The 22,069-nt window shown below is 50.8% G+C and overlaps 1 protein-coding gene across 1 annotated transcript; it reads right to left on the bottom strand.

The window, feature by feature from the left end:
* Positions 1 to 9,267: 9,267 nt before the first annotated feature.
* On the bottom strand, positions 9,268 to 21,730 carry LOC104297046 (protein Shroom1). The gene is made up of 7 exons (XM_054168653.1): positions 19,991 to 21,730; positions 18,210 to 18,319; positions 15,805 to 16,380; positions 14,344 to 14,494; positions 12,495 to 12,554; positions 11,965 to 12,237; positions 9,268 to 9,878 (listed from the first exon to the last, which is right to left on the bottom strand). The coding sequence occupies exons 1-7, from the start codon at positions 21,728 to 21,730 to the stop codon at positions 9,624 to 9,626; spliced, it is 3,165 nt and encodes a 1,054-aa protein (XP_054024628.1). The 3' UTR covers positions 9,268 to 9,623.
* Positions 21,731 to 22,069: the final 339 nt, after the last annotated feature.

Genomic DNA, 22,069 nt, shown 5'->3' with positions numbered 1-22,069 from the left:
CCTGGGTCAGAGGCAAGGGTCAAGGAAGAACTGCTTTCTGTTAAAAAAAACCCCAACAACCTGGGAAGCATGGTTATGGCTTCACCCTGAGGACAGTATGTGTGTGGTGCCAGCCCTGTCCTGGGCTGATCACCAGCAGCTTGGGCAGCAGGGGCAGGGAGGGGATTCTGTCCCTCTGCTGTACTCTGCTGAGAGCCCACCTGCAGTGCTGGGGCAGCTCGGGAGTCCTCTGCACAGCACAGACAGGGACCAGTTGGAGCAGGGCCAGAGGAGGCCACAGCAATGCTGGCAGGGCTGGAAGCCCTCTGCTGTGAGGCCAGGCTGAGAGAGTTGGGGTTGCTCAGCCTGGAGAAGAGAAGGCTCCAGGAAGACCTTCTGGTGGCCCTTCAGTGCTTCAAGGAATGATCAGAAAGCTTGAGACAGACTTTTGAGCAGGGCCTGTTGTGACAGGACAAGGGGTGATGGTTTGAACTGAAAGAGGGAGATTTAAACTAGATACAAGGAAGATTTTTATCCTCTGAGGTTGATAAGACCCTTGGGTTGCCTAGAGAGATGGTAGATGCCCCATCCCTGGAACCATTCCAGGTCAGACTGGGGCTCTAAGCAACCTGCTGCAGTTGCAGATGTCCCTGCTGACTGCAGGAAGAGTTGGACTAGCTGACCTTTAAAGGTCTCTTCTAACCTAAGGCATTTGATGGCTCTAAGTAGGGAGAAGGTTTCTTTGTTGTGTCAAAGGGAAAGCAAAACGTCACAGCTGGATAAGACTTCATTGCAACACAAATCATCGGGGAAATTCTGCACTACTCCTTCCTCCAGGCACTGCAAGTGATGAGCTGGCATGACATGCCATGAAATGCCCAACAGCAGCAGCACCCTAGTCCTTGCAGCCTCCTCAGGAGAGCTGCTGGGAGGCTTGTCAGGAAGGTTGCCACACAAAGGTGGGGAGCTCCCAAGGTTGGCTGCTTTGGGTGGAGTGGGTCAGCCTCTGCCAACAAGTTTGTGCCGTGACTCAGCTCGTTCCTGCTCCTTGCAGAGATGAAGGAAAAGATAGCTCTGAGGCAGGCTGTGGTTGGTGTACCCAGTGCTACAGGAGTTCAGGTGCAGACAAATGCTGGGAGGTACTGGAAATGCCCTGCTGTAATCTAACAAGAACAGGGTTTGCCTTCAGGCTGAAGGAAAACCAGGCCCCTGGTTTCCTATGTTGCTGTTGCCACTGTGAAAGGGACATTGCAGGATGATCATCAGAGTGTGTCCTGGCAGAGACAAAGGCTGTGACTCCATTATGAGGGGCTCAGCCTGGCAGATTCTCCTTAAGTTCATCTTTCACTTCATTTCAGCTGAATCTGGCTGAAGGCAGTAGGATTTTTACATGAATGAATGAGAGCTGTGAAGTTCAGCCAGGATGTGTGGGCAGTAGGGGCAGGGAGGGGATTCTGCCCCTCTGCTGAGACCCCCCCTGCAGTGCTGGGGCAGCTCTGGAGTCTTCAGCACAGGCAGGAACCTGTTGGAGCAGGGCCAGAAGAGGCCACAGCAATGCCGGCCGGGCTGGAAGCCCTCTGCTGTGAGGCCAGGCTGAGAGAGTTGGGCTTGTTCAGCCTGGAGAAGAGAAGGCTCCAGGGATAACTTAGATCAGCCTCTCAGTATTTGAAAGGGGCCACGGGAGAGCTGGAGCTGTACCAAGGCATGGAGTGACAGGAGGAAGGAGGATGGTTACAAAATGCAAGCAGCTGGATTGAGATGAAACGCTGGGAGGACTTTTCCCCATGAGGGTGCTGAGGCACTGGAACAGGTTGCCCAGAGAAGCTGTGGAGGCTCCAAGTCTGGAAGTGCTCAAGGCCAGGTTGAATGGAACCTTCAGGAAGCTGATCTAGCAGGAGGTGTCCCTGCCCAAGGCAGGATGTTGGAACTAGATGACCTTTAAAGTCCCTTTCAACATAGACCATCCCGTGACTCTGTGATGCTTTCACAAGTGGTGGAGGACTGTGGCTGTCTTCAGCAATCTGGCTTGTGGCAGAGGCTGGGCAAACAGCCTTTTGAACCTCTGGTTCAGCACAGAGCTGCCTTCTACACCATCACAGCCAATTGCAGGAGAGGATAAAACTGAACAACCCAAGCCCCTGGGCTCTGCTCTTTCCCCATAGAGGCGCTTATGTGGTGGGGGAAGGCTGGAGATGGAAGCTGACCAGGATTTGGGAGCTTGGGGTTGTATTTCACCTTGGTTACCAGGCTGCCTGCTTGCCTCATCTCAGTTTTCCTGCTCTACACTGGAGATAATCACGCTGGTCACTTCTTGAAAGCACACAGTTAGCACTGATATCCTGAACTAGAATCCAGATAATTTCCTTAGGCCTGCAGGCAGCACGAGCAGTGTCCTCTACAACCTGTTAGTGCTGCACCTACACAAATAAACCCAGCTCAGAGTTCACTTTAGCAGCAGCAGGGATCAGCAGAGCTCATCTTTGCCTGACCCTGACTCCATCTGCCTTTCTCGAGATAACTCAGCTCCTCTGCTCCTTCAGTACATCTTGTTCTGAGGAGTGTGAGCTCCAAACCCTGCTCTGAAGAGATTTGCAAACAAGTTCCAAGCTGTGATAGTTCACAAAGGGACAGACTTTGTCCTCTGGGATGGAGATGTTTGAGCAGCACGAGGTGGGGCTGCTGTGGTCAGACCGAGACAGCTTCTTGGCCATCTCCATTCCCTTGTGAGTGCCAGCCAGAAAGGGCTGTTGTGCAAAATGCTGCTCTAGCACCCCACAGGAGGCTGCACAAGGTTTTGGCTTCATCCCAGACGCAAGATCCAGCAGCAGAGTGGCTGCATAACAGCCACAGACCCAACAGGAGTTGCAGCCACCAGGTGAAGGTAGAGGACACCTTTCAAGACTAAGGGGTTCCTTAGTTCCCATTGTTAGGGGATCCTAATTCCTCATTGCTGAGCTCTGCTCTGCACATTTCCACCATGACCTACATTCCTGGGATGCATTTGGCTCCTGATTTGCATATTAATCTGAATGAAATGGCAACAAGACAGGTTTGGCTCATTCCAGTGGTTTGTGCTCATGGGGCAACCCCAAATGATGAGGTGATTAGTGGGGATTTGGCCAGCACATAGCATGGGCACAAACAGTGTGGTGTTTGTTTGCTGCAGAGGGAGAACAGGGACAGAGCAGGGTGACACAGATCAAAAGCTCTGCCTCATAATGAGGGGCAGACATTTTCTATTCCACTTCCAAGGCTTATTAGAAGGCAAAGCAAATCATGAGTCATAGATCTTCCAAAGGTCATCCAGTCCAACCCCCCTGCAGTCAGCAGGGACATCCTCAACTAGATCAGGTTGCCCAGAGCCCTCTTGAGCCTCACCTTTAATATCTCCAGGGATGGGGCCTCAACCACCTCTCTAGGCAACCTGTTCAGGTGTTCTACCACCCTCATGGTAAAGAGGTTGCTCCTAACATCCAATCTAAATCTACTCTTCTGTAGTTTGAAACCATTGCCCCTTGTCCTGCCACTGCAGGCCTTTGTGACACATCCAGCCTTTCTGCTGCCTGTGACATGCCAACTCATCACCACCTGCTGCTCACTGAGCAATGCTGGTTGGTCATCTGCCGGCTCTGTTGGAGGGAACTGCTAGCAAAGTCCCATCAGCAGACACACAGTGTGACTCTCTTTCTACACCTGAGAGCACAAGTTTCCAGCCAAAGCCAACACACCATTTCCTGGGAGGAATTCCTTTCAGCCTGCCCTGTGGCCTTCCTCTACTATCCTCGTCACTGTGAGACTTGCCAGGAGAAGAGCACAGATGAATAGAATAGAATAGAATAGAATAGAATAGAATAGAATAGAATAGAATAGAATAGAATAGAATAGAATAGACCAGACCAGGCTGGAAGAGACCTTCAAGATCATCGTGTCCAACCTATCATCCAACACCACCTAATCAACTAAACCATGCAACCAAGCACCCTATCAAGTCTCCTCCTGAAACATCTCCAGTGATGGTGACTCCAGCACCTCCCTGGGCAGCACATTCCAATGGGCAATCACTCTTTCTATGAAGAATTTCTTCCTAACATCCAGCCTAAACCTCCCCTGGTGCAGCTTGAGACTGTGGCCTCTTGTTCTAGTGCTGGTTGCCTGGGAGAAGAGACCAACCCCCAGCTGGCTACAACCTCCCTTCAGGTAGTTGTAGACAGCAATAAGGTCTCCCCTGAGCCTCCTCTTCTCCAGGCTAAACACCCCCAGCTCCCTCAGCCTCTCCTCACAGGGCTTGTGTTCCAGACCCCTCCCCAGCTTTGTTGCCCTTCTCTGGACACCTTCCAGCAGCTCAACATCTTTCCTAAACTGAGGGGCCCAGAGCTGGACACAGGACTCAAGGTGTGGCCTAACCAGTGTGGGGCAGGCCCTGCAGGCTCATTGCTGACACAAACCAAATAACCTTCCTTTTCACCAAGTCAAGCACAACACCCAAGAGCACAAGCCCTTGACCTAAAATCATGGATGGTATCAGGGAGCCACCCTCCCTCCCCAGTGTGCATCCAGGCACCATGGTTGCATCCCAACTGCCAAAAGCATCCCAGGCAGTGAGGAGCTTCTGCATCCCTGACTGCCAGATGTGCTCCTGTAGAGACTGCAGTCATAGAATCACCACAGAATGGGTTAGGTTGCAAGGGACCCTCAAAGATCATCCACTTCCAACCTCCTGCCGTTAGCAGGGACACTTTCCACTACCCCAGGTTGCTCAAGGCTTCATCCAGCCTGGCTTGGAACACCTCCAGGCATGGAACCTCCACATCTCTGGGCAACCTGTTTCAGTGCCTCACCACCCTCACGAGGAAGAATTTCCTCCTGATGTCCAATCCCAACCCATCTTCTTCCAGTCTGAAGCCATCACTCTTCATTCTGCCACTCCATGCCAATCAACATTTCTAGAGTGTGCAGATGTGGTGGGGAGCAGATGGAAAACCCTCTTATGGCACAGAAATATGGAGGTGTTTAGGCTGCTGTGGGGCTCTGACAGAGCACAGTGGTGAGAACATGTTGTCTGTCATCAGCAGCACTGCTGGCCAGCCTCTCCTCGGTGAGACAGATGGTCTCAGCATGGCCACACCAGTAAGGATCACCAATATGGTCACAATGGTGAACTGCAGTGGTACAAACACTTTCTCACCATGATTTTTTGTGTGGTATTTTCTTCCAGCACTCTCCTGAGATGGTTTCCTCCCTTGCAGCAAAGCACAACAGCTCTGCTCCAGGCTCAGGTCAGCTTAGGGCTGGACCAGCTCTCTCCTCTCCAAGCAGCTGTCTGTCCATTCACCCCCACACTGGTCCAGCCTTCTACCCATCAGTGACAATCACTCAGACTTCTTTGTCTCCATCCCCCAGCTTGTGCTTCCCACTGTGACACCAGGTGACACTGATCTCATGCTCAACAGGGAGCAGCTGAACCACAGACAGGGCTGCTGGAGCCACCGGCCATCCCGTCAGGAGCTGGCATGGGGTTGGGGTCTTGGGAGAGGTTCCTTCCCAAGCGGTTCCTTCTTGAGGTTCTTACATCATGGGCTGAAGGCCAGTAGAAAGACCTCTGGCTGGTTATGCACCTCTTCAGCAGTGTCTCTTTCTCCCTGTGCATTCATCTATGAGATGACTCAGCTTCCATGTAACATTTCAGAGGATCTCTGATACCCTTTAATGCCTCCCTCCCTTTATCAGTGAAATCCAGGCTCTGCTCCATGAGTGCTTTCTGTGCCACCCTGAGGCGGCAGGGTTCCTCCAGCTGATTATTCTTTCATGTCTTCGTGGGCTCCCTCCAGGCACAGAAGATCAGCTTGGCAATGCTGCTGAGGGTTATTTTTAAAACATTATTCAGCTGGTTGCCATGAATTCCCAAAGCTGAGAGAACATCCTTCTACTTATTAAACTCAGCTCTTGCAAGCACCAAAGAGATCTTTCACAGAGCACATTGACTTTAACCCCTCCACTCCTCAATTAGCTCCACATGCAGAAGTCCCACAGCAAAGGAAACCAGACTGGGCATTAAAATCCACATTAAATTCTTCCACTTAGTGCCCAAGAGGCTGAGCCAGCAGCTCCTGCTCCAGCAGTGACTCCCACACATGGCAGTGGATGTTCAATCAGATCCCAAATGAGCTGCTGTGGCTGAAATCCCTGCAATGCTGCCCAGATGCTGTCAGCTGGAGTGATGCCCTCCCTGTCTGCTCCTGCTGGCCACTCACCCTGCCCCTCACCTGGGACACTTGCTCATCTCTCTGGCCCCAGACAAGAAAAGGCATCTTTTGATCTTAAAATCAAGCCCACCAGCTTTTCCTTAGCAGAACATAAGCTGCTGCAGTTTCTTCCCCCACACTGCTTGTGCGTGGATGGCCAGAGTCATAGATTCATGGAATGGGTTGGGTTGGAAGGGAGCTTAAATGTCATCCACTTCCACCACCCCCTGCCATAGGCAGGGACACCTCCTACCAGCCCAGGTTGCTCAAGGCCTCATCCCAGCTGCCCTTGAACACCTCCAGGGAGGGGGCATCCACAGCCTCCCTGGGCAACCTGTTCCAGTGTCTCCCCACCCTCACTGTGAATGAATTAGCAGACCTCATTCCTGGAGTCCCACCAGCCTCCCCACCCCACGGAGGAGATCTGGGCTCCTTCATTTTGCTTGTTTCACCTTCTGCCTTCTCCTCAGTGTTGCTATTTTGAGCTCTCCTGGATGTAGCTGTGGAGCACTGGGTCCAGTTCTGGCATCCCCAGTTCCCTAAGAAGGACAGGGAATTACTTGAGAGGATACAGCAAAGGGCTACAAAGACGATGAGGGCACTTGAACATCTGTCTTGTGAGGAAAGGTTGAAGGACCTGAGGCTGTTTAGCCTGGAGAAGAGAAGACTGATCTTATCAATGGTTAGAAATACTTACAGGGTTTGTGGCAGGAGGATGAGGTCAGTGTTTTTCCAGTGGTGCTCAGTGCCAGGACAAGAGGTAACAGGCACAAACTTGAGCATAGAAAGTTCCATGTGCACATGAGGAGAAACTTTTCTACTTTGAAGGTGGTGGAGCACTGGAACAGGCTGCCCAGAGAGGTGGTGGATTCTCTGGAGTCATTCCAAACCCACCTGGACACCATCCTGTGCAACCTGCTGTGGATGATCCTGCTCTGGTAAGAGGGTTGGAGTCCATGATCTCCAGAGGGCCCTCCCAACCCCCACCATGCTGTGAGTCTGTAATTAATTCACACAGACAGCTCACTGATAGCAGTCCTCTGATGCTGATGGGGTCCCATTACCTCCTACCTGGGATGCTCAAGTGTCATTCCTGCAGGCTGCAACAGGAGACTGCTGACTGCTGCCAGCAGCGGGGATTTCCTGCCTGTTCTCCCTGAGGGGTAAGAGCAGGGAGCTCCTTCATTCCTGACATTCCCCCAACATACACCTGACTTCGAGTAAGAAGCAACTCAGCAGCTCTCGGCTCTGGTGAACTGCCAAGGCCCTGGAGCCCCTGGAAGAGAACAACTTTTCAGGGCTCTGGGCATCAGATGTTGGTGAGCAGGTTGGAGCCAGGTGGGGGTCACAGAATCAGTCTGGTTGGATGAGACCTCCAAGATGATTCAGTCCAACCTTCCACCCAGCACTGAAGGGTCAACACTAAACTGTGTCTCCAAGTACCAGGTCCATATGCCACTTGAACACCTCTTCTTCCTGCTCTCTTCTCCCTGGCATCAAGGGATAGAATGAGAGGAAACAGCCTGGAATTGTCCCAGAGGAGATTTAGGTTGGAGATTAGAAATGACTTCTTTGCTGGAAGAGTGGTCAGGGATTGGAACAGGCTGCCCAGGGAGCTGGTGGAGTCAGCATCCCCGGAGATAGTCAGGAAACGTGGCCATGGCACTTGGGACATGGTTCAATGGCAGTGGTGGTGTTGGGTTGATGGTTGGACTGGATGATCTTCGAGGTCTTTCCCAACCCAAACAATTCTGTGATTCTATGAAACCCAACCCATCAGCTTAAACCTGCACCAGGACCCCATCCTGCATGGGTGGGGAAAACAGCCACTCCCAAGGGAGAAGGTGCCTCAGGAATAGGACAGCTGCTTTCAGCAGCGATGACACTTAGTCAGGAGACACACACCACTAGCAAAACATTCCTTGGCAAAACCCAACACCCTGGAACAATTGTCTTGCCCGTTGGAGAAGCCTGTGTTCAATTAGCACCCACACCTCAGGCAAGGTCTGGCTGTGGAGCTCAGCCTGAATATTCCTCAGTGCTTCAACACAAACTAACCAGCCAGACTCAGGTTTTCAATTCAACACCACCACTGCTTTGACTCAACACACAACAGGAGTTTTTAAAGACTTTTTTTCTTTTCTCCAGGGATTTATATAAAGCTTCACTCAAGCTGAATAATCTCCTCCACTCATCCCACCCACCTTACGCTGCAGCAGAGCATTCCCCCCACGTTCAGCACTCCCTGTGCACGCTGGCACTTGAAAACTACCTCACAACAAGCCCCTGGAGGTGCTGCTGGAAAAATAAACACTTCAAAAGCATAGCAAGGACCTTGGAAATGGCTCTGCAGGGATAAGTTCAGAGTTTCTCACGCCTACAAGTGTTCATTTCAGCTGCCTTCCTCATCGGCCAGCTCTTTGTGATACCCACGAGGACCACTCGTTTTTCTGACCTCTAAAGACCTACTCCTGAGCAGCCTGCCACAGAACCATAGAATTGCTTTGCTTGGAAAAGACCTCTAAGGTCATCCAGTCCAAGCACTGACCTAACACCACCGTGGCCACTAAACCCTGTTCCCAAGTGCCATGCCAACACATTTCTCAAACACCTCCAGGGATGGGGTTTCCACCACCTCCCTGGACAGCCTGTCCCAATCCCTGACCACTCTTGAAGGAGAGAAATTGTTCCTAATCTCCAACCTACACCTCCCCTGGTGCAATTTGAGGCCGTTTCCTCTCATTCTATCACCTGAGACTAGAGAGGAGAGACTGGCCCTCACCTCACTACAACCTCAATATCCTACCAGGACCATAGAGAGCCTGGAGAGACTTATGGATGACACCACCAAGAAAGGAAAGCATTCTTTCCCTCCCTTCCAGAGTCCTTTTGCTGCACCACACAAACAGGAGAACCAAGGAGTTTCACCAGAACCATCCATAATGTTTCCCACGTCTTCCTGCAACCTCTAACTCACATTTGAACACCCAGGCCATTTTTCTTTTCAGACATTCAGCCCACCCACAAGAGGAAACTATTTCTGGCCTTCTTTTATTGAGATTGATTGTGTCAATCTGGAAACAGATGGACAGGCAACCAGAAGGGGAAATAGGCACTGAGTAAACAGGAGCAACACATCCTGGATCAGCCGTTGCAAACTGCAGTCTGCTGTCCGCTGTAGGATGCTGTCAGTTGGCCCATCCAAAGAAGAAGGGTTGTCCAGTATGTGCCTAGGGCATCCCTGGAGCATCCAAGCACTTGTGGCACTCTCAGGACGGCAGGAACTCACCAAACCATGCCCAGGGTCGCAGGAATTCGCCAAAGGCAGCGAGCGGCTGCCCATTTCCCGGGGTGGGTCACAAACAGTGCTGTGTACAAAGATGGTGCAAACACTGGTGGGGATCAGAGGGGGATGCTTTGCTCAAGGTGTTCTAATTGTTCCTCAAAAAATTTGATCTGCTCCTCCAGGTCCTTCTGTTCGATCAGCAAGGAGGTCTTGACTTGCACGAAGCGGCGGTAGTCCTGCAGCTGCTGATCCGTCAGGTACTTGGCCAGGATCCCAGAGACAACTCTCTCCCTGCGGTCCAGGTTCTCCTTCAGGTCTTTGGCATCTTCTCGTTGCCTGGACAGGAGCTTGTGCCGTTCAGCCAGTGATTGCTAAGGGGAAAAGAAAGCAAAGCTGCACCCAAAGCAGTCTGACCAGCAGGATGAGGGAAGGGCTTCTCTGCCTCTACTCTGCTCTCATGAGACCCCAGAGCACTTCATCCAGTTCTGGTCCCCTCAACACAAAAGAGGGACATGGAGTTGTTGGAATAGGTCCAGAGGAGGCTATGAAGATGATCAGAGGGCTGGAGAAGCTCCCCTATAGGGACAGGCTGAGAGAGCTGGGGCTGTTCAGCCTGGAGAAGAGAAGGCTCTGGGGAGACCTTAGAGCAGCCCTCCAGTACCTAGAAGGGGCTACAAGAAACCTGGAGAGGAACTTTTTACAAGTGTTTGTAGTGACAGGATGAGTGGCAGTGGCTTTAGGCTTGTGGAGGGCAGGTTTAGACTGGAGATTAGGAAGAAATTCTTTAGAGCAAGGGTGGTGAGACACTGGAACAGGTTGCCCGGAGAGGATGTTCCCTCCCTGGAGGTGTTCAAAGCCAGGTTGGATGAGGCCTTGAGCACCCTGGGCTGGTGGGAGGTGTCCCTGCCCATGGCAGGGGGGTTGGAACTGGATGATCTTCAAGGTCCCTTCCAACCCAAACCATTCTATAAATCTACAAATCTATGAACTCCTCAGTCCTGGCAGACTCTGCATCTTCATTTGGAAGCCACAGGCCATTTAGTTTAATGACTTCCTCTTGTGGGCTGTGTGCTCCGGAGGAGTTCTCTCTCGATTGAATCGCTCATTCCTGTGCTTTGCAAGGTAAAGACACCCAGCAAATCCCACCAAGGCTCACTTCTCCTGTGCTGCTCTCCAGAAAAAAAGAAGAAACAACAACAACAAAAAATTCAATAAACTTAATCTGGTAGTTTTAAAGTACCTTTTATCCATCTGCATGGGGGTTGGTCTCTTCTCCCAGGCAACCTGTGACCCAACAAGAGGACACAGTCTCAAGCTGCACCATGGGAGGTTTAGGCTGGATGTTAGGACAGATTGGCCATTGGAATGGGCTGCCCAGTGAGGTGGCGGAGTCACCACCACTGGAAGTGTTTAAGAAGAGACTGGATGAGGCACTTGGTGCCATGGTTTAGTTGATTAGATGGTGTTGGGGGATAGGTTGGACTCTGTGATCTCAAAGGTCTTTTCCAACCTGCTTAATTCTGTGTTCCGAGATGCTCTCTAGGGCACACGTGTGTGGCCAGAGTGCCAGTGGCAGGATAAAATGATGGTGACCTCTATGAAAACATATCTGCACTAACAGTAACCTTGGAAAGGGTTGCCCAGGGCACTGGTGGAGTCCCCATCCCTGGAGGTCTTCAAGAAATGTGTGGCCATGGCACTTGGGGAGATGGTTTAATGGCCATGGTGTTGGGTTTGATGGCTGGACTCAAAGATCTCAGAGGTCTTTTTCTACCAGAACAATTATCTGATTCTATGAGTAGCCAAAGGGTCCAGCGACCCCCTTTTCTGCTTTGGACCTTCTCAGGACTCTACTGCCACCTCAGCACCCAGCTATTGAGCTCCTTCTGAACTTCTGTTGTCTAACACTGAACGTGTGGCCTTCACCAGAGTCAAGGAATCATGGAATCATAGCGCAGTTTCAGTGGGAAAGGTCCTTTCAAGCTCATTTAGTCCAACCCCTGCAGCCTCCAGGGGCATTTGCAACTTGAGCAGTTAGTTCAGAGCCTCATACAACCTGACCTTGAATGGTTCCAGGGATGGGGCATCTCCCACCTCTCTGGGCAACCTGGGACAGGGTCTCACCACCCTCAGCATCAAACATTTCTTCCTTCTCTCCATTCTGAATCTCTTGTCGTTTCAAACCATCCCCCCTCATCCTGGCACAACAGGCCCTGCTCAAAAATCTGTCTCCAGCTTTCTTATTGGCTCCTTTAAATCCTGAAAGGCCACCACTGGAGTCCAGTCTGCTTTGACCATGGAGACACAGCCTGCAGTGTGGCACTAGGCACCTGCTGGGCCAGGCTGGCTGGGACTCGGGTATAATTTACACCTCTTGTTGAGAGCTGTCAGACAGAAGCGGTGAGGAAGAAGAGGTGAGCTAAACCAAATGAAATACCCTGCTGGCTCATCACTCACCTTCTCCTCAGCGTCTGTGTTGCCATCAATCCTCCTCATGGCGTTTTGGACTCTGGCCAGGCGGGTGGACAGGCAGAGCAAGAGGCTCACCACCTTCTCCAGGTCCCCGATGAACATCATGTAGCGCTCGAACTCGTTGGGCTTGCAGATGGCCCTCACCATCGCCTCCAGCTCCTCACCTTGCTTGGAGCACTCCTGGACATCAGAGAGGACGAGCTCCCTCTCTTCCCACAGCCTCTGCAGCTTGGATTGGAGGCAGGAGATGAGTTCCTGCTGCGAAGGGAAAAGAAAGCAAGCCGCAGAAAGCTGTTATTGCCCCCAAAAGAATCCTTTCTAGGGGGTGCATTTGCTTCAGGTGCTCTTTGCCAAAATTTGGAGTCTTAAAATCATTTAAAGCTCTGTCAAACAAACAAACAAACCAAACCCCAACAACAACACAACAAAAAACAAACACACACAGGGGAGAAAAAGAAAGAAAGGTTTTTCTAAGCTGTACTTAAAACTCTGAAAAGCAAATTACTGGTAATCACCTTAACTGGTGATATAATCCCCAGCTCAGAGAGCTTCCAAGCAGCCAGGAGTGAACTGCAATAAAGATTACAAGGTGATTACACATGGTTGTGCTCCAAGGCATGAGTGTGGTGAAGTCACAGCTCTGTTATCAACCTGTGCAAGAACTGAGTGGAGCTGCGGTTATAACACAGCCAGAAAGGGTCAGCTCCATGGCTGATACTCCACGCTGGCGAGACCACACCTGGAGCACTGTGTCCAGTTCTGGAGCCCCTCTTACAAGAAGGATCTGGAGGTGCTGGAAGGTGTCCAGAGAGGGGCCACAAGGATGGGCAGAGGGCTGGAGCTGCTCTGCTATGAAGACAGACTGAGAAAGTTGGGGTTGTTCAGTGTGGAGTAGAAGGCTCCCACGAGACCTTCTTGTGGCCTTCCAGTATCTGAAGGGGACTACAAGAAAGCTGAGAAGGGACTTTTTAGGGTGTCAGGCTGATAGGACTGGGGGGAATGGAGCAAAAATAGAAGTAGGTAGATTCAGCTTGGATGTTAAGAAGTTCTTCCCCATGAGGGTGGTGAGACACTGGCACAGGTTGCTCAGGGAGGTGGTGGCAGCCTCATCCCTGGAGGTTTCGAAGGCCAGGCTGGATGTGGCTGTGAGCAACCTGCTGTAGTGTGAGGTGTCCCTGCCCATGGCAAGGGAGTTGGAACTGGCTGAGCCTTGAGGTTCCTTCCAACCCTGACGATTCTATGATTCCAAAAGCCACAGAGCCTGGGTAGTTTGGTATGGAAAAGCTGATCTGGAAAAGTGCTGCAAGAGCAGAGCAGGAGAAGAACCCCATCAATTCCTGTGGAAATTGGCCAATGCCTCTATGATCAGGAGCAGCAGTTAGATCATGAACAGGTGGTCATGCACCTAGTCATTAATAACATCACCACATGCTCAGAGAATCATGGACTGGTTTGGGTTGGAATGGACCTTGAAGGTCATCTAATTCCAACCCTGTGCCATGGGTAAGGGCACCACCTGCTAAACCAGCTTGCATGGCCTCATCCAACCTGACATTGAAGGCTGCAAGGCTTGGAGCCTCCACAGCTTCTCTGGGCAAGCTGTTCCAGGGCCTCACCAGCCTCAGGGTGAAGAATTTCTTCTTGATGTGCAATCCAAATCTAGCTGGTCCTAATGTCCAGCCTAAATCTAGCTAGCAGAAGGAGCTTCAAGAGGGCAGATTGTCATTGCCTGACACAGAGCAGGGCCAGGTTTCTACAGAGAAAAATAATATTTAGTTTTCCAAAGCTACACATTGCCCTTCCTAGCTGCAAGACTTCTACTGCAGTCCAGCTACATCCAAGCTACCTCTGGTTCTTGGGCCTATGGAAATTCGAGGGCACTGAGGTCAGCTACCACACAGGATTTAAATACCACCTCTTATGGTCAGTATCCCAAGCTGCCAGGACTTCATCTGCTGGCAAAAATGGGCCCCAAGGTATCTGTGAAATATGATTATTGGGATAGAAGTCATGAATAGAAATATGCACAGTAAAGATGTCCCAGTAGCTGCAGTTGGATGCAGTTAGCTGAGAGCTGCTGGTGACAGCTTGGTCATTTCTGGTTGATGCTTCACCAGGGTGATCTGCTTTAGATGATCCTGCCCTGGCAGGGAGGTTGGATTTGGTGGTCTTCAGAGGTCACTTCCAACCTCTATCATTCTGTGTAACCTATCCCAGAATCAGCTGGTTGGAAGAGACCTTAAGATCAGATTTGCCCATAACCTAACTTCTCCCTGCACACAACTCTTGGACCATGTGCCTAAGCTAATAGCTTTTTTTCTCATGGTGAAGAACCAGCAGTTCCTCAGATGGTCATCTACCTACTTTCTTGGCTGTGATGTCATCTAGATCATTTGTGCTGTCTGTGCTGCTCATCAGGTCTTGGTTTCCCTTGGAGGTAGAATCCTGGCTCCTTTGCTTGGCATCATGTTCAGATTCAGGACACTCTTCTGGTGCATCTCCATGGCTTTTCTGGCTAATGGGACAGAAAATAAACACCCTGGGCAAACAGAGTTTTCTTCTCAGACATTGTGTTCATGGCTTTATTTATCCACCTTGGCTTCAGAACCTCTCTCCTCTCCTCTCCCAGCAGTAACTTCTCTAATTTGTTCGGAAAGATACAGAGCAAAATATTTACAGCCTGGTGCTGCATGTTTCATGAATCAATAAGGTTGGAAAAGACCTTCATGACCATCAAGTCCAACCATTAACCTAAGGCTGGTAAGTCCACCGCTAAACCATGTCCCTCAGTGCCACATCTCCATGGCTTTGAAACCCTTCCAGGGATGAGGACTCCACCACTGCCCTGGGCAGCCTGTTCCAGGCCTTGACAACCCTTTTGGGGAAGAAGTCGTTCCTCAATGTCCAACCTAAACCTCCCCTGGGGCAACTTGAGGCCATTTCCTCTTGTCAGGACATTTGTTCCTTGGGATAAGAGACCAAATCCCCCCCATGGCTCCAACCTCCTCTCAGGGAGCTGTAGAGAGCAATGAGGTCTTCTCTCAGCCTCCTCTTCTCCAGGCTAAACATCCCCAGTTCCCTCAGCTGCTCCTCACCAGCCCTGTTCTCCAGACCCTTCACCAGCTTCATGGCCTTTCTCTGGACCCACTCAAGCCCCTCAATGCCCTTCTTGGAGTGAGGCCCCCAAAGCTGAACACTGTTTTTCACAGTCCCTTTTAATAAGGTCTCACTGAGCCACATTTCTTCCATCATATATCCACAGCCTCAGATACTCCTTGAGATGTGACCCAGAAAGTTAAAAATCTTTTGCTGATGAAACAAGAATCAAACAATATGCTCAGGTCATAGAATCATGGAGTTGCTTGGACTCAATGATCTTTGAGGTCTTTTCTAACCTTATTGATTCCATGCTTTGGTTGGAAAAGGCCTCAAAGATCATCAAGTCCAAGCAACTCCATGATTCCAACCTTACTGATTCTATGCTTTGGTTGGGAAAGGCCTCAAAGATCCTCAAGTCCAAGCAACTCCATGATTCCAACCTTACTGATTCTATGCTTTGGTTGGGAAAGGCCTCAAAGATCATCACATCCAAGCAACTCCATGATTCCAACCTTACTGATTCTATGCTTTGGTTGGGAAAGGCCTCAAAGATCATCACATCCAAGCAACTCCATGACTCCAACCTTATTGATTCTATGCTTTGGTTGGAAAAGACCTCAAAGATCATCAAGTCCAATCCTTGACCATCTTACTACAAGTACATGCCCACTATTCATCCACTAAAATAGTTTCCAACACTAGATAATATTGGTGCTGTCTACTTACTCATTCTCCTGCCGGTGCTGGAGGTCTCCCTTGCTCCTGCGTGGTCTGCTCAGCATAGAAACACTCACAGGAAACAGACCCTCCAGCAGGTCTAGAGCAGTGCTTCTAACAGGGTGAGGCATGAGAATATCAACCAGAGAACTGTCTTTGGCAATGATCTCTGTGGCAAGCTCTTCGTACCGCTGGTCTTCAGGAGACTGCAGCCTCCTTTTGGGAGGAGCAGTCTCTCTGGCAGGGAGAAGATCATCTTGGCTGCTCTGCATGGAAGCGTCCTTTGCAGCCAAACCTGTGGCTGTGGCTTTGTCTCCTTGGTGAGTCAACACTGTGTGGCAGGAGGATACTTGCTCCTGAGGAGCTGCAGGCTGCTGCTCTGGGCACTTCATTAGAGCATTGCCGTGCGGTGGTTTCCTCCTGCCTTCCTCCTCCGCCTGAGCATCATCCTTGCTTCCACTTCTTGGGGTAGGAATAGAGGTTTGAGGAGTCAGCTCCTTCATATCCTGACAACACCCATGTCCAGTTGTGTCATCATCTTTACAGCCATGGTTCTCGCATCCACCTCTCTCAGGATCATGGAAACTGTATGAAAGAGGAGATTTCCTTTTACCTGAGATACTTCCTCTGCAATGTTTTTGCTCCCTAAGCTGCTACAATCATCATTAGTTTTCCAGCTTCCTCTTCTCATTAAAGGGGGTAGCAGCAGCTAGTGGGCTAAGCAAATCACCTGGAAAATGGAAATATCCCTGGAAATATCATGGCAGATGGATAATATCTGTGGAAATGCCAGGGGAAATGGACAATAACCTTGGAAATAGCACAGCAAATGGATGATATCTGTGGAGGTGTCATGGGAAATGGAGAATATCCTTGGAAATATCATGGGAAATGGAGAATATCCATGGAAATAGCAGTCTTGGTGTTCCCCCTGGGCAGCCTGATCAAATTGGAGGTGTCCCAGCTAACTGCAAGGGGGGTTGGACAAGATGACCTTTGAGGGTCCCTTCCAGCCCAATGCAATCTGTAAACCTGTGGAATATCATGGAAATGGATAATAGCCATGGAAATATCAGGGGGAATGGCTAATTTCTGTGGGAATACCATGGGAAATGGACAATATCTCTGGAAATATCACGGGTGACTGCAAGTGGGAATTCTATGCTTACACAAGTGCCAGCATCACTGCTTTGTTGAGCCAGTTGTGATGTTTTTCTCCCCTGAGGCTCCTCAAACAAGCAAAACAGAGAGGTAAGAAACTCACTTTCTTGCCAGGCGTGGTGTTAAGGGTGCAATATTTTTTTTTGTCTTTAAAGAAAACAGCAACAAACAAAACCCCAACCCCCCCAAAAGCCCCCGTTCCACCACGCATTGTGAAGGCTGAGCAGACCCGAGCTGTTGCAGATGCCGTTCTCAGCAGAGCTCAGACGAGGGAGCTGTGATCTCAAAGATGGACAGGAGAGCAGCTGCCGCAGGCACAGCAGCTCCGGGGCAGGCTGCGTTTGCCACACGGGAAGTAGAATCACGATCGTTAAGGCTGGGAAAGACCTCTGAGTCCAGCCTTCAGCCCAATCCACCATACCCGCAGCACCTCCGGGGATGGTGACTCTACCACCTCCCTAGGCAGCCTGTCCCAGGGCTTGACCACTCCTTCTGTAGAGAAACTTTTCCTTAAGGCCAATCTAAACCTGCCCTGGTGCAACCTGAAGCCATTTCATCTTGTCCTGTTGCATGTTCTTTGGGAGAAGAGACCAAACCCCCACCTCACTCCAACCTCCTTTCAGAGAGTTGTAGAGAGCAATGAGGTCTCCCCTCAGCCTCCTTCCTCCAGGCTGAACACCCCCAGTTCCCTCAGCTGCTCCTCACCAGCCCTGGTCTCCAGATCCTTCCCCAGCTTCATTGCCCTTCTCTATCAAATTATTTTAAACTGTCCCCAAATTAAACACATAGCTGAGCAGATGAATATTCCCATACAGACAAGGAAGGATCCCAAGACACAAGAACATCATAGAATGGCTTGAGTTGGAAGGGACCTTAAAGATCCATCTAGTTCCAACCCTCCTGCCATGGGCAGGGACACCTCCCACTAGCCCAGGTTGCTCAAAGTCTCATCCAGCCTGGTCTTAAACACTTCCAGGGAGGGGGCAACCACAGCTTCCCTGGGCAACCTGTTCCAGTGTCTCCCCACCCTCACTGTGAACAATTTCTCCAGCCTCAATCTCCCCTCTTCCAGCTCAAAGCCATTGCCCCTCAGCCTATCACTACAAGCCCTTGTAAAAAGAACTTCTTCCTAACATCCAGTCTAAATCTGCCCTGTTCTAAGTTTCAAACCATTGCCCTTTGTCCCGTCACCACAGCAGCAGAGCTGGAGTTCACACACCTTGGGCACAGGCTCTAGCTGGGCTCAGCCTTACCTGGGGGTGCTGTGACAGCTCTCACAATGCCGAGATGGTGCTGCTGGACCCCCAGCACATCCGTGAGTGTCCTGGAAATGAAAACAGAACACTGGGACAAGCAGCATTTTTCAGAGGAGACAGCTCTTTGCTTCCTCTCTTTGTCATCTCCAGACACAAAAGCCAGCTCTAGATCTGAGGAGGTTCACCAGGGTTTGTGGGTTTAGGGTTTTGAGAGGTTTTTTTTTTAGTTTAACTGTTTCTTTCTGTTAATGGAATTCCTATTGTGCTCTTCCTGGGTTGAATCCATCTGTTGGTTTGGTTGTGGTTTTGTAACTAGACAACCAAGAACAGCTGACAACAAAATCTATCCTCTACTCTCTTAATGATTCAGAAAGCAACCAGCACTGGATGAAGTTTTTCAGCCTCTTCAGCTGGGCAATTTCAGTGGTATATCAGGTTATTTGTTTTCTCACCCTTTTATCCTCTCTGTTCTCCTTGATAACAATATTGACAGCTACTGTCCTTCAAATTCAGGAGCCAAAAGCATTGGTCATTTATAGCAATCTCTCCATAACAACCTTTTCTGGGTTGCTGTAGCTAACAGCAGCACCTCTTGAAACCCAAACAGCATCATCCTGCACACACCACATGGCCTCTACAATGTGATTTCTGACAGGGAGCTACTGGAGAGAGTCCATTGGAGGCTACAGAGATGCTGAGGGGCCTGGAGCATCTCTGTGAGGAGCAAAGGCTGAGAACCTTGGGGGTGTTGAGCCTGGAGAAGAGCAGCCCCAGAGGGGATCTGAGCAATGCCCAGCAAGAGATAAAGGGTGGGGGGCAAGAGGCTGGGGCCAGACTCTTGTCAGTGGTGCCCAGGGCACAGGACATGGGGCAACGGGCACAAAATGGAAGCCAGGAGGTTCCATCGGAAAAGGAGGAGAAACTTGTTTGGTGTGAGGCTCCTGGAGCCCTGGAGCAGGCTGCCCAGAGAGGGTGTGGAGTCTCCTTCTCTGGAGAGCGTCCAAGCCCCTCTGGCCATTGTGATCCTGGGCGAGCTGCTGTGGGTGCCCTGCTTTAGCAGGATGGTCTCCACAGGTCCCTTCCAACTCCCACCATGCTGGGATTGGGTAAGTGTCAGACCCCAGGCACATCTCTCTGCAGCTCTGGAAGGGACTCTCATGACCTCAGTGCTGCCCAGCTCTCAGGCAGAGCCTACAGCACTTGCACAGCACATCCCATAACACAGACCCTCCTCATCCGCCCTGCCTTTACCTTTGCACTTGCTGAATGACAGCAAAAGGCTCTACCTGGTCTCAGTGCATCTCTCAGTCAGCTATTAGGAAGTTCCTTTCCTTAAGCAATTCCCTGGCAACTTTTCACAGTAGCGAACACCTTCAGCACTACCTTACAGAGTACTGCTAAGAACAATGAACTGTTACATCAATCCTAAATCCATATCAAACTTGGTAGCACTTCTCTCAGAACACCTCCACACCCCACCCCCCCTCCAATTCTTTCTCCTGCCTGCTACCAAACAGAGCTGGCACTTTGCTTTCACACGGCTGCAGAGCATTTCCTAGAGATTAAGAAAACGGAGCTCTTCCCTCCTTCCTATCACCTCCCTACCACATGCTGACAAAACATTGAAGTCTTAGTTCCTCACTGGTGATGTCCAGCAGCTTTTCACCTGGATGGTCTCACAGTTGGACTTCAGGCAAAAGCCTCAGTCTCATGGAATCACAGAACTGTTTCAGTTGGCAAAGCCCTTTGAGATCATCGAGCTCCAACCTCTCTCTTACCTGCATGGAAGAAGGAGTTGATTTGGATCTCTCACGAGCCCTCCCAGCTGCAGGACCACCTGCCTGCAGGAGCCTTTCAGCTGAAGAACATGTGCTGCTGCAGCCTCCACCTGCATCATTGGGAGCTGGGTCATGCCCCGAGGGGGCTGCACCTGCAGCAGCGCTGGGATCACACCCGCTGGCCACGTTCAGCGGGGAAACAAAAGCCAAAGGAGGAAAAACATCAGGTGACATTTCTGTAGAGAAAACTTGACATGAAACCTCATTGGTTTGCACATTCCTGCTCCCATTTGGATCGGGAACCTTGGGAAGGGGCCATTTGGGATGTGAGAGCCTCTTCTGGAGGGGTGGCTTGTGCACTGGGAGGTGCTGTGCACTACTTGGTCTCTGGTTAATCTTCCTTTCCATGTACTCAATGAGTGCAGTGTGCTGGATTTGTTTCAGCTCCATCCTGGAGATGCCTGAACTGGAAAGTGCCCTCCCTCTGTTCTCCAGAGTCCCTCTCCTAGCTGCCACTCTATCCTGCTCAGTGATTTCATCCCTGACCTGACCCCAGGACAGGTCCTTATCTGCTAGCTGATCCAGCTTCTCAGGCTCAGAGTAACAGAGTTTCCTTTGCTCCTTGGTCACCCTTTTCCTTCCCCCTATTCGTGTCACTTGTGGCCTCTTAATGTCCTCATCTCTGCTGCAACTTTCCACGGGTTCCAGATGGGATGGGGAGCAAGGAGCAGGTTTGGCATCCTCACTTGCACTGGATAGGGAGAAAGACCTGAGGTGCTCAATGGATGGCCTTGTAGAGGGCTTATGTCGCAGTCTGATGGGCAAACTCATCTGTAAGTCTTTCCTTTTAAAGGAGGTTTCTCTCAGGACCTTCTTCTGAGCCACTTTAAGTTTCTCTCTGTAGTCATTCTTGAAACTCTCCTCCGTGGACGGAGCAGGACTCCCCAGCAGGAGATCCTCGACCTCCAGCAGCTCAGCAGAGCTGCACTGAGGGCGGTGGCTGCTCCTTTGAAGCTGATCTCTTTCCCTTTGTACCTCAAGACACCATGCTGAGGCAGGGTAGCTGCCTGCTGGAAATTCCTTTGGAGAGCTCCTCGGGTCCTCCTGACACTGGGTGAGCTTCTTGTGGTGCAGGACGGTGGTGGGCTTCCCCCCAGAAAGATAGTAAAGCATGGGAGTCGTCTGCCTGGATATCTGCGCTCCAGCAAGATCATCCTGAAGCTGTCTGAAGAGCTGGTTGTGAACTTCAGGTTGATAATTCTGATAAGAACCAGGAGGTTCTTCTGGTCCTAGATGCCTGCTGTTGTCAGCCTGGTTTTCTTGCTTGGCTTGGTGCAAAAACTGAGACGTGCAACCTTCCTTTGGTCTGGCAAGGGACATTTGGTCAGCACTGTCATAGCATTGCCCATGGCCCTGATCCAGCTCCTCACAGCCAGGGTTGTCCACTGCTACAGCATCATAGCTGGAGGGCAGCGATGCCCTCCGCAGCCTGCCTTGCTGATTCAGGGGTGCTTCCTCAACACCACTCCCCATTTTTCCTTCAGACTCGCAGCACTGATTTCCACCTGCACAACCCCTCAGCTTCCAGGAAGCATTTTGAATCAGGAGGCCATTCTGCAGGTGCTTTGAGGCACCACTGTTCTCAAACACGTCTTGATCCAGGTCTGAGTGCGACTCAGCTCCGCGTGGGCACAGAGCACAGGACGAGGATCCTGTTGGCTGGCAGGGCTCTGGCACCATGCCCTGCAGATCTGCCTCTCTGAAGGTTGGCTTGTGTACACCACAGGGACATTGTTTGTCTTCTTGTGTATCATTAACAGAGCTGGGGTTGGCATGCACTGGGTGATAGGACCTGGAGTTCATCACTTGAGGAATTTTATAAGCCTGGACTGAATTATAAACTGAAAGTATTTTGGGGATGTTGGCCACAGAGTCAGTCTTCAGGTATTCTTGAAAAATGAATGAAGAAGGTCTGCTGAAGATGTGGGGGTTGCTTCTCTTCACAGGTTGCTGGGATGGGCTCCACTCCCCACCTTCCTCCACCTTTAGCCCCTGAGTTTTTGCCGTAGGTACCTCGCT

The sequence above is a fragment of the Dryobates pubescens genome, chromosome 16 (genome assembly GCF_014839835.1).
Source record: "Dryobates pubescens isolate bDryPub1 chromosome 16, bDryPub1.pri, whole genome shotgun sequence".
In the NCBI taxonomy this organism is placed as follows: Eukaryota; Metazoa; Chordata; class Aves; order Piciformes; family Picidae; genus Dryobates; species Dryobates pubescens.
The sequence above is the reverse complement of the archived record's forward strand: the minus strand, read 5'-3'. Positions and strand labels throughout refer to the sequence as shown.